Genomic DNA, 14,804 nt, shown 5'->3' on the forward strand with positions numbered 1-14,804 from the left:
GGTGGGTTTTGAATTGGATTTTTATATATATATGTATATCATCAACTGCTGATAGATGTGCAGTGTTTGGAGAGAAATTTTTATTCTCTTAGAGTACATTTTAAAAAGAGACTCTGAACTGTGGTGCTCGCTACAGCAGTGCTTCAGATTTCAACAGCAAGTTTCTGTACTTACTGTTTTTTCACATAAGAAATGATGCAAATACTTTCACTATGCAAGTCCTTCCAACTGTGAACTTACAAAAATAACTAGAGAAAACATGTTTCGTTGGTGGTCAGATATCTATCAACAATGATCAGATACTTAAAGACATACCGATGAGTTTTTGGGCAGGTGTTTCATATGAGCTGATGTTTATCCAGAAAAGCAAGTAAATGGCTAGTGAATGGAATTAGGCAGATTGTCTTCATAATTCACAGAATCATGGTAGCTCAGCTGTAAAGCATGTTTTTTTCAAGTTTGCATAATGGTTTGTGTGTCTGCTCCGTTGCTTTCTTCTTCCAGCTTGTATTGTAAATGTGACTAGTGCCCTTCAAAACCTCTGAAACTTCTCCCGGTTTTGCTTGTCACTTGAAGATTACAGCATTTCACTTCCGACCCTCTTAAATGAACTGTATTTCTGTTGTAGAAAAAATGTAGCTGCCTGATGTTATAAGGCTCAAACTTTGTTTGAATCAGTTCTTTTAAACTGAGAGCTGTGTTTTAGACTAGCATACAGATAGCTAACTGTATTTTATACAGTTATTTAAAAGAGTGGGTGTGTTCCATTATGGTATCTGGGCACAGACTTAGCAAGTTGGTGACAACAGTTCAGGAGTGAGTCAGGTCCCTCTGAGACACACCGGAGCTGCTCTCCCAGGGTGAGAAAAAACATGTCGGGCAATCTGGAGCCACATCCGCCAGCCTGGCTCTCACTTGCTCCCAGCTCATCTCATTTGGTGCGCTCCTCCAGTCCCATCCTTCCCAGTTGATCTCCACTACTCAGATTGTAGTGACATCTGCCATCCCCTTGGTAATCTTGTTTGCAGGCTGAAGAGTCCTAGCCACCTTTGTTCTCCACTTAAAAGCTTCTCCATAGTTTTTGTTATCCCTAATGATTTCATGCCAGCCTTGGAGATTAGAGGGAAGGGCAGAAATTCCAGAAGTACTGAGAGGTTGAGAGTGCCCCGTAGGTTAGTACAGTTGTGGTTCTAGAAGTCTGTTTGCTGCATTTACTGCTGAGATTTTTCTGGTTTACTGTTGGGTCGAGAAATGTCTCATGTATCAGCAGATCCCGTTCCTGAATGGCAATAGTCAGCTTCAAAGCCAGTGTCCACTACTTCATGTGTACTCATGCTTAATTTGTCTGCCTTTTTATTACTCGTTAGTGTCACTGATGTTCTGCTGCAGTTTTTGATAGCCTGTCTTTGTCCTATCCAGGATATATGTGATGGCACAGGCATAGTCAGTCCCTAGCATAAGTGGGACTCTATCTGGACTTCTCTCTACTATAAACAAAATGACTGTTCATTCAAATTATTTCCTGGCTATCTTTAAGGAGTAATTGGTCAGGTTGTTTGTCATGCAGGGGCCTGTTTAGGAGAGCTTAGTTTCTTTGGAGCCCTTTGTGAGATATCTTTGGTAAATGTCTTTTGGTAGTCCAGGTGGACTATAGCAGTGATTTCTTGGTGTGCTCACTGAGTCTTTCAGAGAAGGACAATAAAGTGAGATGCGGCTATTCTTTACAATAACTGCATGCAATTGTCTGTGTGCCCACTAATTCTTTGCTTTTGAGTAATTTATACAAATTTTTCTGGTACAAACATTGAACCTAACTGATCTGTTGTTTCCTACTTCTCCCCTTGAACCCTGATCAGAAATTCATGTCGCTTTTCCTGTCTTTTAGAGCTACAAGATTGAGACTGTTTCAAGTGAGAATTCACGAATCACAGCTCGTAGGTCTTTAATTCTTGAGTTCTGTTCTAGCACTTCATTATTTTTCACACTGTGAGCTTGTTCTTTACCTTCTTATAAACACATTTGAGGAGGATTTTGGTATGAGAAGTCTCCACAGTTTTTTTCCTCAGTGTGTAGATCTGAAAAGAGAAGGGGAGGGTTCTTTTTCTGTAGGGCTTTATCTTCTATGAGTCCTTCTTTATGTGCTGATTGTGTTCTGGCCCTGGAGGAGCACTCTAATAGATCTGCTATTCCTTCTCTCTTCTGAAAAGGGCTTATTGTTATGCTTTTTCCTGTTTGTTTCTCAAACTTGATTGCTGTATTTTTTACATGTACATTACCTGTTAGAGCTTATGGTCAATTTTCTTTTCCCCCTCCCCTTTTGGATACCACTTCTGATTTTCTGAAATACATCATTTTACTTCAGATAGTTTCCCTGACTTTATTATTTACCCATGTTGCAATTTTTTTCCTAGTTTGTTTAAAGGCTTCTTTTATGTGAGGGCAAGCAGTTATCTTCTGCCAGTGAGCATGAATGCTTTACAAAAGCATGATCAGGAAATAATTATAGCAAATTGTTTTGGCTAAGCATTTGTGCAAAGGGGCATACAGGAAAAAATGAGCCAGAATATAAGCACAAGTTTTAAAAACAAAAATAATACATATTTTTAACTCTTTCATATTTTATAATGCTGAATAAATTGCAGTTATTTTGCTTTAACTAGATTTGAAGAATATCCGATTTCTTTAAACAGCTACTGTCTTAAAAATCATCTATGCTAGATGAAAAACCAAAGTTTTAATTACTAGAGAGGCAACCAAGTCTTGCTTAGCAGTAGAGAAAATGGGTTTGGTGGATGGACTATTCAATGGATAAGGAGTTGGCTGGATGGCAGCATCCAAAGAGTTGCTGTCGATGGCTCAATGCCCAAATGGAGATCAGTAACAACTGGTGTCCTGTAGGGGTCCATACTGGGACCAATACTGTTTAATATCTTTATTGACACAGACAGTGGGATAGAGTGTGCCCTCAACAAGTTTGCAGATGGCACCAAGCTGAGAGGTGCAGTTCATATGCTTGAGGGAAGGGGTGCCATCCAGAGGGACCTTGACAAGCTTGAGGAGAGGGTCCACATGAACTGCATGAAGTTCAACGAGGCTGAGTGTGAGGTGCTCCTGCACCTGGGTCAGGGCAATCACCAGCATCAGTACAGGCTGAGGTATGAATGGATTGAGAGCAGCCCTGAGGAGAAGGACTTGGGCATGTTGGTAGATGAAAAATCAGACATGAGCCGGCAATGCGTGCTTGCAGCCCAGAAATCCACTCGTATCGTGGGCTGCATAAAAAGAAGCGTGGCCAGCAGGTCGAGGGAGGTGATTCTTCCCCTGTATTCTGCTCTTGTGAGACCCCACCTGGATACCGCATCCAGTTCTGGGGTCCCCAGCACAAGAAAGACATGGACTTCTTGGACCCGGTCCAGAGGAGAGCCAGAAAAATGACCAGAGGGCTGGAGTGTGTCTCCTATGAAGAAAGGCTGAGAGAGTTGGGGTTGTTCAGCCTGGAGAAGAGAAGGCTTCAGGGAGACCTTATTGCGGCCTTTCAGTACTTAAAAGGGGCTTATAAGAAAGATGGAGACTTTTTACCAGGGCCTGTTGCGATAGGACAAGGGGTAACAGTTCTAAACTAAAAGGGTGTAGGTTTACGTTAGGTGTAAGGAAGAAATTCTTTACAATGAGGGTGGTGAGACACTGGAACAGGTTGCCCAGAGAAACTGTGGATGCCCCCTCCCTGGAAGTGTTCAAGGTCAGGTTGGATGGGGCTTTAAGCAACCTCATCTGGTGAAAGATGTCCTTGCCCATGACAGGGGCATTGGAACTAGGTGATCTTTAAAGGTCCCTTTGGGCCCAAGGCATTTTATGATTTTAAGTAGAGAGAGATTCCTGGCTGACTATTAATAAATGTGTAATGTATGAATTTGCTGAAGATAGAGCGAAGAACACGTGTGCTGTCAGTAGGTATTCAGGAAGATGTGCATGTTAGGATATCTGTATTCAGAAAAGTGGGGGGGGCCAACAGGAAAGTTGGCCCTCTTTCATTTGGATTAAACTATACTGGGGATGTCTATGTTTTATGTAGTTAAGTTCTAGTTTAATACTAAAAAAAAGATTGAGTTAAGAAGTTTTAAGAAATGTGACATTTCTTAGTTTTGTAAGCAAAACTTAATTTTTTCAAAAGCAAAAAGCAAATGTTGCATTAAATGTTGCAAAATTGCAAGTAGGTACTTGACACTGAGCCCTCACCTTGTCCCATGTACAAATGCTGCTGATTCGGACTTCTGCCATGCACTGACAGACGTAAATCACCAGTTTTCCAAGTGAATGTACTTTTCAAAACAAAATGTATTTATAGGAAATTAAAAGCTGCTTAAAGATAATTAAGGAAAAAATAATTCAGAAACATGTTTTTTTCCTTGGCTTCTTCCAGGTACTAAATTTGGGATTTGTGTTTTCCTTTAAATGACTGTTAAAACCTGGAACAATCCGTTGTTCAAAAAGCCTATCTCTACAGAAGTATGTTCTTAATTTTGCTGTTTCTTTTGGTTCGTTTTTTCTTTTTCTAGCTTGGATTTTCTGTCCTTACATTTAATGCTAAATTTGGCTCTCTGCTACCTGGAATAAAGTAATGGGATGCTAGCAACAACCCATATTATCCTGTTGGTTTTTGGCATATTCCAGATGTGTGGTACTAAGATACCTGACTGCACACAGCTGGTGCTTCAGGATCAGTTGTTTGCAACTCTTCCATGTTTCCCAGCACTGTGGTGTAGCTTTCTTGATACTTTGAACTGCCCCATCCCCTTTTTTTTTCGTGATCATTTCAGAGCTGATGGACTGGTCGGGTGTGGTTCTAGCATATCTACGTGAGTCAGCAGTTCTGCCTCCTCATAGCTGTGTATGTCATAGGTGAAGGAGCTACTGTTCCTATCTCTTCTGGACTGGTTTCAGATTGGCAAGGTGGCTTCTTGAATCTAGGCTGATTTCACATTTACTCACATACCTGTGAATTGCTTTTACTAGTATTTTGGGCTTTGAGATTGCTGACCAGGAATAACCAAACTGACTCTGCTAAGGCTAAGGCACTGCCTGAATGTAAGCAAAATGTTTCTGGCACTGTAGTGGCCCAGAAGTAGTTTAGCTGTAGTTGCACATCATCCAGCCAAGCCAGTAGCCAGGATGAGTGACCCACAGTCTGGTCAATCACCTGTGAGTAACTCAAAGTTGAGCACTGAACTATGAGTATAAAACAGAGAAGAAACTGATTGGAGGCTCTTGATTTTTCTGCCTCTTTTTTCCCTTTCCCTCGTGGTGGTGAAGAGTGTTTATATATTTGAATTCTAGAAGTGTATTGCTTTTTGTTGTAAAAGAAGCATGTAAGTAATTCAGAATATGCAATTAGCATTAGTGAGAAGTAGTAACAGTTGTTTTAAAAGTGGATGTCTAGCTGTGAACTGTTTATAATTTCACTGTTTTAATGGAAACCCTTTCAAGCTGAGCAGACTCTGATACTTATGCTTGGACAAACTGATTTTTTTTTTTTTTTTTCCAGTTTGTCTTTTGACAGCTATGCAAAGTTTTAGTTAAAACTGGTTTTGACAGGAAAGGATAGAAAAAAGCATCTCATGTTTGCAGGAAGAAGAAATCCTTGTCTCTTGGAAACTCAAATATGACTGAAGAATATCTGCATGTTAGCTTCAGAGCGATAAGTTGTTATAAGCAACTTGGGGAGCATGACCTATATTTAAGATTGTCTAATCCTTTCTACTGTGTGATCCTGTTTACTGTTGCATTTTACTTTGTTGAATGTAAACAATTCTGAATTATTTTTTCTGAGCTAGCAGTTTGCTAAAAGTTGAATAAATCTTAGGAAGTTAAAGATACTGGTAATATCTTTATTAATCTAGTTCAGTATATTGCATTGCTCAGGGCGTGTAGGAGGGGAGGGGTCTTTTGGCTTTGTTTCAACGACCATTTTATGGAAAAACTCCAATTCTTCCTGTCTTCAGGAATGAAAGAAAAAATTGTCTATGAATGGTCATTCCGATTATCAGGGCTCTATTTTTGAGCTAATGTGCTTCTAAACATGTGTGTTGTAAACAAAAATACAATGTAAGTCAAGAATATACTTAAAACTGGTTTGGCATTTTGTAGCTGGTCTTTTTATGTATGAAAGCAGCAAATACCAGACAGTCCTTTGTTAACACCTAGGGTTGAAAGAGAAAAGAGCAGCATTTTTTTCAAAGCCATATATTGTGAATAATCAGAGGTTTTCACAGCAAGTAAATAGCCTTGAATGATGGAGTCCTGACTCAGTGTGGAAGGAGTTGTTTCCAATTACCACTTATCAGTCATACCTGTGAAGTTGGTTAATGTATGGTTCTCACTATGTAGCAAACTTCTGATGGATATATGTCATGCTGGATTGCTTCTGCTAGGAGAAGTATGTACAAGTAAAAAGTATTAATAGAGTTATTACTGCATCCTGGGAGAAAATTGTTGCAAAACTCCGTGGTTGTTCAGCCTGGAGAAGAGAAGGTTGTGAGGAGACCAGATTGCGGCCTTCCAGTACTTAAAGGGGGCCTGTAGGAAGGATGGGGACAATCTTTAGCAAGGCCTGTTGCAGTAGGACAAGGGGTAATGGTTTTAAACTAAAAGAGGGTAGATTGAGACTAGATACAAGGAAGACATTTTTTACAATGAGGGTGGTGAAACACTGGAACAGGTTGCCCAGAGAGGTGGTAGATGCGCAGAGATGTCCCTGGAAACATTCAAGGTCAGGTTGGATGGGGCTCTGAGCAACCTGATGTAGTTGAAGATATCCCTGCTCATTGCAGGGGGGTTGGACTAGATGACCTTTAAAGGTCCCTTCCAAGCCAAACTATTCTATGATTCTACTCGTGTACCGTGGCTGTTTTGGTGGTTAGATATTAATGAAGTTACAAAGCCGTGTTAAAATTGAGAACCCAGCTGGATTTTTGCTTAAGCATTTGTAATACTTCTCATATATTGTTTCTCTGAGTTAATGCAGTGAATGGAGGAAGTCTATACTTTTTCCAAATCTGATGTTTTAAGTGGCAAAATTGCTACATGCTCTTTCTCACTGAGCTGGATTTTTTTTGTTTCATGGAAAATAAAAATATTTGATTCAGCAGGCATATGATGATGAATGTAGTAAGTATTTCGTTAAGCATTTATTATGCTTCCATAAAGGTAGTCAAGTATATTAAATTTTTTGCCCTAGAAAGAAAAACTTAAAGAGAACTACCGTATTTACATACTGTATGTATTTCCTTTGTAACTTCACCTGCAGATGTCTGCTGTATTTAGTGCTATAAAACTAGGTATATGGTAACCATTGCAATGAAAAACCTGTTATCTTTTAAGCATTTTGGATCTTACATTATATCTCATTGGGCCTTTTTATTTTTTCTGAAATGGGAATGCATTTTCTGGTGTAATATATACTTAAAATCCAATGAAAATTAAAAGTGGCATTTTCTTGTGGAAAAATAATGTAATTTTATACTGCTTAAAACTGCAGAATATATTTCTGATGATAACTTTTTTTTTTGGCAGTTGTACTCGCTAAATGATTATAAGCCACCCATTTCTAAAGCTAAAATGACACAGATCACCAAGGCAGCAATCAAGGCTATAAAGGTAAGACATTGGCTAACTTCTTTTGACTTCCATTCCATCTCTCATCTGTGTCAAAATAACTGAATAGCTTAAAAGAACTTGCTGCAGAAATTTCTACCTCCCTTATTCTGTGTACAGTTGCCAAGTTATGATCAAATGTGATAGTGATGGGATTTTCAGGAGTGCAACAGAAGGCTTTATTTGTTGTGTGACTTTCATTTGCTGGTTGTCATATGTGAGAAAGAATTATACCAACTTGACTCTTCAGTCAGATCTGAAAGACAGGTTTTTTTTCCTCAGTTTAAAAAGCAAGCCCTGACTTTGCCTGAGAACAGATGAATAAATACAAAACTACAATTCTCCCCCCCTCACCCCCCAAAAAATATAAGACATGTGCTTTTGGATCAGTACAATTGTTGAAGTTTTATTTCATTTTTATAAATTTCTAGCATACAAGGGTGTTGTTCATAGATTTTATTTTTGGTGTTGCCTGCCAAACAGCAATGGAGCAGCAGAAAAAAGTCTGAAAGATTATGAAGGAAAGAAGTATGCCATTAGTGTTAAGCATTAAAACAAGTGGAAACTCAGTGAAAGCTGGAGAGGTAAAAAAGAAGATAGGATAAAAGCTAAAAACCCATGAACTTATGCTCTTCCTATCTGTGTTCCTCTGCTGAGAACGCAGATACATTTTCAGATAATGAAATCCATGTTGGGATGTTCTGTAATTTGGAGAGAGAGCAATTTGATGACAGAAGAGTGAAATTCACTGGCTTGCTTAAATACGAGAAGCCTGTGTAAATTAGAGTCTGTGTTGCAGTATAATGAAAATGCTAAAAACTTGTATTGAACATAAACAAGTAGTAAATGTTAGTAAATGGTTCTATAAATTAAACAATTAAATGTTACCAAAATGTTTTATCATGTATTTAACTCGGAAATCCTGCTTCCAGTCTTACAATTTCAATGATGACATTTAATTGTGTAGAGCAGTTATTGAGATGATGTAGAGCCATTGTGATGATAATCTGAGATTTAAAAAAAAAAAACCCAACAGGCTAATTTTAAAGAAAAAGTATTCAGTAGATGTTATAAGGTCTTCCTATACTCATGTTTTCAGGTTATTAAAGTGAACACTTGGAAAATAAATGAAATATAAAGAAGTGCTATGCTTAGTAACCTTAGGCTAACATATTCAGTCGTGTGCAATGAAATAACCATGTGTTTTTGAAGGAACAATTATATTATTCTCTTAGCCTTCACTAAATAAGCACGTTATTGAAAAAAATCCGGTATAAAAAACCTTCAGAAGGCAAGAAAAGGTGAGATTAGCTTTTTTATATGCTGTTAAATGTTCTAAGGAAGACAGCATACTTAGCTGTGGCTACTGGATTGCTGGTTAATCAACCAAAGTTTCTAATTCTGCTTTTACTGTCAATATTGCATGACTTGAACAAGTATATGCATCTTCAGATTTTCTCCTTTACTGAAATGTTATTTCATTTTCCAGTTCTACAAGCACGTTGTACAGAGTGTTGAGAAATTCATTCAAAAGGTAAGTCAGTCATGGGTATTTTGTGTTAGCACTGAGAAAAATTTCCTCATTTTGGATTACAGAGTATTGAAGACCATCGGGTTCTAGGTATACATATGGATTAATAGTTTTATCACACGTTAGTTTATTTCAGTTTTTAGTCACGTTCAGTTTCTGCTAGTAATCAGTAGCTGATCATAACCCATGATGCAGAAAGACAAATACTTTGTCCCATTTTGTAGTTACGGTATACTTTGATCTGAATGACTGTGGTTGCTGTCTTAGGACTACTTCTCTGTATGTATTTATTTAGTGTTAAAAGGGGCTGTCAGTGTAGCCCATGTGAACAGCTTACAGCAAAAGAATTGACAGTGGTTTGGTGGGTGACAGTTGCTTTTGCTTTTCTGCCAGGTTTTCCCATAGATTCTAAAGCTGAAGGGAAGAGAACCATTCAGCCTCAACTTTTGTGTAGCATGAGATAGAGCCTTTCAGTCGGCGGTTCCTGATAGTAATTTAAAACAAAAAATATTTATATGACTAGACTGGAATTACTTTTTTGGAAGATGCAGTATTAATTTAAAGATTCCAAATAACACAGAATTTTATTGCATTTTGTTTTCTTGCAACAGTTAATTATTCTTGGGTAAAACTGCATTTCATCCCCAGTTGGAAATGCATGGATTCCAATTTGTGAGTCTTTCCTCCTTGTCTGCATTGTATTTAGAATAGAATAGAATAGAATCGTTTAGGTTGGAAAAGACCTTTAAGATCATCCAGTCCAACCATTAACCTACACTACCAAGTCCACACTAAACCAGTCAAGGGTAGACTAGACTAAACCATGTCCCGAAGTGCCACATCTACCCGTTTTTTGAATACTTCCAGGGATGGGGACTCCACCACCTCTCTGGGCAGCCTGTTCCAATGCTTGACCGCCCTTTCCATGAAGAAATTTTTCCTAATTTCCAACCTAAACCTCCCCTGGCGCAGCTTGAGCCCATTTCCTCTCGTCCTATTGCTAACCACATGGGAGAAGAGACCAACACCCACCTCACTACAACCTCCTTTCAGGTAGTTGTAGAGAGCAATAAAGTCTCCCCTCAGCCTCCTCTTCTCTAGGCTATTTGATTGTTCAGTTGATCATTTTGATACTGAATTTCTTCTCCTTTTGTAAATAGGAGTAAATTATGATCAAATTGCCTTTTTATTTTGACAAACAAACTAGAGAAGTTAGTCTGTTAATGTTGCAATGTTGGATGTAATTTTTGTTCTGTTGCACATTTTACGAAGCAGTCTAGATTGCTCTGTGTCAGTAACCTGTCTTCCTCATTTCCTTTTATTCCTTGGTGCCCAGTGTATGCTGCAGTGCCTTTTGGCAGTGGTTGGACAGTGTAAACAGGGTTCAGCTTCAGCTTGGTGTTTTTAACTGTCTCGGAACAGTTCATAAATTAATCATTTAGGTACTAGAACATCAGTCCTATGTGGAGAAGGTGTCATATGTATGTTTTGTGGCACTAGTAAAGATTAGTAGTATACTCTGCCATAACTGCTAGTGTTTTGTCAAGTAGTTGTGTTTTGGGGCATCACCTCTGACTTCTTTCCACCTCTAAGAAAAGGGATCAATATCCTCTCATCCCTGTTTAATACTACAAGTGGACGTAGGAGGATGAGAGCAGGTATAAATCTTACCCATCTCTGATCAGTAGCACTTTGCAGTTTCATGTCCCGAAATTAATCCTGAATTGCCCGAGTTCCAAATACTGCATTTTAGTTGCAGGGGCTGTGATTGGCAATTCTGTATTCAGAGGCATGAGGGAAGATTTATCCTCTGAATGGAAGAGTGGTAGTTTCTCAGGAATTGGACTGTTTGGTTGTGACCCTTCCACAGGCTACTAAGAGTACGGGTTATCTTCGCACATTTGTGTTTGGTGTCTAATACTACTTGATAAGGGAGTTCTGCACTGGTCATTGCTGGCTAGAGAAGGCAGATGTATGTTGTTATTGATAACCTTGTTAATAATCACTCTGGATTAGGTGTTTCCCTTTGGTGGCTTAATCGGTTTTTTTCAGTATTTTGTGAATGATTTGGTGAAACATGCAAATTATTAACAACATCAAATAGTAAGTTCTTATTTTAGTAGAATCAGAGATAAGCAGATGAAAGCTCTTTTCTAGCCATTTGATATTTACAGACTTAAGTTGTATGTTTGGAAGATAATTGGATTATTTTTCTGGAAGCAATCACTTCAAGTTAAAGCTCAAAACTACTGAATCTTCTATTAAAATCTGCCATAGACTTGTCCAGAGTGATGTCAGTGCCATCTCAATTAGTTTACTGTTGATTCTTTCCTATTCCAGTATTTTCTTTCTTCAAAATTAATCTCACAAGGTTACTGAAATGTCAGGTGAAATAATTGTCTGTGACATTCTTTGTTTTGTGACACTTAACTGACTGGTCCACTGTCATTTTGGTTGACTTTTATTCTCTGGCAAAATATCACTTCAGGAGTCAAATGACTGCATCCCATATATGTAAGGATATTCCACTGTGAGAGCAAGATATGAATAATTTCTTTGAGTAATCAAATTATCGCTTAGACTCACTAGGAAAATAAGTGTGAACATTTGTTGTGTAAAAACTTACCTCATCTCAGATTAGGGATATGCAGGCTCACTGCCCCAGCAGTCGTTCTTCTTTATTTAATTTTTTATTTGTATTTTAATTGTCTTTTCCTTTTTTGTCATCTGTATTATTATATTAATTTTCTTGCTTTCTCTGTGTGCTATGGTTTTAAATACTCCACCTAGCATATTTGCTGAGTTTTCTTATTAAATATCTGCATTTTTTATTAATTTCAGTATTATGAAAAGTCATATACCTGTCTGTTCTGTATGCAGAATATTCTTATTTTTGGTAGTAACTTAGCTAAAATTTGAGTAGCTACAATACATTGAAATGATTCTCTGAAGACAGTGCATTATGTGCAATTAGATCTTAATTTCATAATTTTAATAATGCCCATTTATTCTTAAAAGGATGCCACATGTTTTTAAAAATGAAGAATGCCATACTTGAAAACACTGGACCATGTTTAGAGCCTAAATAAATGCTTTATCAAGGTTGGAAATGTTAGCAAATCAGCACTTCTCAAAACAGGAAATTTGTATCTAGGCTATGATAAAATTAGTAGTCTGAAGAGTTTGTTTGGCACTGTATTAGAGATGATGAATTTAGTGTGTTACATAGTATATATATAGTACATAGACTGTCTGGACCAGAGAGGGAATGGGTGTACTTTCCCATATTTTCCGTAGTACCTTGTGTGATAAGTGTGTACAACCATATTCATAAAGTGTATCCATGTGATAGTATATTCCAGTGATTAATTCATTTTTTTACCACTTTCCATTCCATCTTAAAACTGTTGCACTAGTCTGGTGCAATTACTTTGTAATTAAAAGGCAAAAAATTTACCTTTAATTGTTAAGTAAAACTATCTAAGCGATGAGTATTGTAGTTAGCAGACATGCTTTATAAATACATTGCTGTTTGTAAATTATGCAAGCTTTCCATAGTTTTAAAATAACTGTCACTGGTATATTCTCAACCAAACAGACATCCACATAAATATGTTCTTGTTCTGGTGGGAGCAGGATGTACCACACACTACTTACAACAATGTAAAATAAAGTAAACAATTATTAACTTTAATATTGACTTTGATCATAAAGGAGGACAGACAGATTTTGAATTATATTTACAGCTACTCCTAATGTAGTATTAAGAATTTGGTCATGCTTTATGCTGTTCTCTTAAAATAGGTGTGTGCATTTAAAAAAGATACGTGGTTCATGTGCTAATTTTTAATAGCTATATTCTAAAAAGCTTTTTTTTAGTGGTAGTAAATTGACTTTAAACCATTTACATGTTTGCAGAATACATCTATATGTGATAATTTGAACATTAAAGGTTAGCTATTTTTGAGAGAGTTTAGTTTTTCAGGAGAGTTTGTTAAATAGAGAACAGTTTGGTAATACTTTGACCCATTTAAAAATTAGAGAGGACTGTTCGTATTTCCTCTGCCATTAATGGTTTTTGGTATTTTTCACATATGCACATTTTAAATTATTATTCTTTGTAGTGCAAACCAGAATATAAGGTACCTGGTCTGTATGTCATTGACTCCATTGTAAGACAGTCCCGGCATCAGTTTGGGCAAGAAAAGGATGTATTTGCTCCAAGATTCAGCAATAACATCATCAGCACTTTCCAGAACTTGTACCGTTGTCCTGGGGATGATAAGGTAAACCACTTATTATAGTTTTTTTTCTAATTAAAACAATCTTTAGTATGTTATCTATGAAGAATAAAGATTTTGATCTCACTTTCTGCTTGCTAGAGTGGATCTAATTATAGACTTACACATTTATATGTATGTATTTTAATTTTGCTTGTCTGAGTGTAGGGATAGGGGAAGACATGCCCAATTAGATTAATTAGAATTTCACAAAGGTTTTTGGGAAGACTGGTGGATTTGAGTTAAAATATTTTGATGGGAAAAAAACCTAAGCGGGCATTTGGTAGGACAGGGAGTTGCAGTCGGTCTTTTAGTCTTTTATTGTCTTCTTCCCCTCTTCAGTGAGAAAATGAACAAGCAAGTTTCGTATAGTGTCAAGGAATAAACAATCTTTCTTGGTAGCAGTAACTGCAGTGTAAACTAGTGTGTTTTGGACTGAAGGAGCAATAGAAGAACAGCAAAGTATCTTAAAGTTACTTTTCCTTTGATACTGAATCAGCCAACAGCTGAATAAGGCCTAACTTGAACAGTTTGACCCAGTAGTTCAGCTGTTCACTTGGACCACAGCTGTCAAGATCACTACCAAATTATCTTTATAGTAGGTTGGCTGGAAATAGCAGAGGGTGCAGGCAGTTTAATTTCCTTCATACTTGTCATTGATCTTACAATAGCTAGAGTTTCTTATTTATTGAATTGAAAAATTACGAAAAGATGTGAAATGCTACGGGCTTTATCTTCACATAAATTTGTGTAATAGAGTCATTAAGTCAAGTAGTGAGTGAGGCAGGACACTGCAGGAAGAGAAAGACAGGTTATTCTTTGAAGAGTCCTAGAGCTGTATTTTTCAACCAAAGATCTGCAAACCCAAGGCATCCATGGAAGGTGATTAAGGCAAGTTCAGCCATGGTGTGTCTCCTGCATTTGTCTTGGGGTTCTTGCCTTTTTAGAGGAGTTAGGACCTTTGCAAGAAAATATGTCAGGATCTGCAAATTAAGTGGTTGAAAAACGCTGCTATGGATGTCTGTCTCCTCTTCTGCAGTGGAGTTCTGAGGTGCTGCTGAACAGGTTAAGTGAAATGACATTTTTCCAGTCTGGTTTTAGGTTATCTGCATGATCAACTTGCACTGCTTCACAGTGTGTTACATACATTTAGGCATGATAGTTAACTTACATTTTTCTTCACTTAGGTGTATTCCTTAAGCAGTATTACTTTGTTTTGTATAATCATTTGGCTTACTACTTTGGGAAATGTGTTAACACAGAAATAGTCTGACTTGTTGAAGAAGGAGAGCTGGCACAAAGATGGGCGCAAGTACTCAGTTTGTGTCTGGCTTTAAAAAAAG

At 37.5% G+C, this 14,804-nt stretch overlaps 1 protein-coding gene across 5 annotated transcripts in view; it reads left to right on the forward strand.

Annotated features, from left to right (window-relative positions):
• Window positions 1-14,804, forward strand: part of SCAF8 (SR-related CTD associated factor 8) — a 104,184-nt gene that overhangs the window by 16,375 nt on the left and 73,005 nt on the right. For 4 of the 5 annotated variants that reach the window (XR_012830900.1, XM_075706729.1, XM_075706728.1 and 1 more), the window contains exons 2-4: window positions 7,570-7,653; window positions 9,140-9,184; window positions 13,306-13,467. Coding sequence is in view for 4 of the 5 variants with exons in the window: in XM_075706729.1 (XP_075562844.1) it covers window positions 7,570-7,653; window positions 9,140-9,184; window positions 13,306-13,467 (291 nt within the window). In the remaining variant the exon portion in view is untranslated. Of the gene's footprint in view, window positions 1-7,024; window positions 7,058-7,569; window positions 7,654-9,139; window positions 9,185-13,305; window positions 13,468-14,804 lie in introns of those variants that run through there. The other variant, XM_075706731.1, reaches the window with a different exon arrangement.

This window comes from Pelecanus crispus, chromosome 3 (genome assembly GCF_030463565.1).
Source record: "Pelecanus crispus isolate bPelCri1 chromosome 3, bPelCri1.pri, whole genome shotgun sequence".
NCBI classification, from domain to species: Eukaryota; Metazoa; Chordata; class Aves; order Pelecaniformes; family Pelecanidae; genus Pelecanus; species Pelecanus crispus.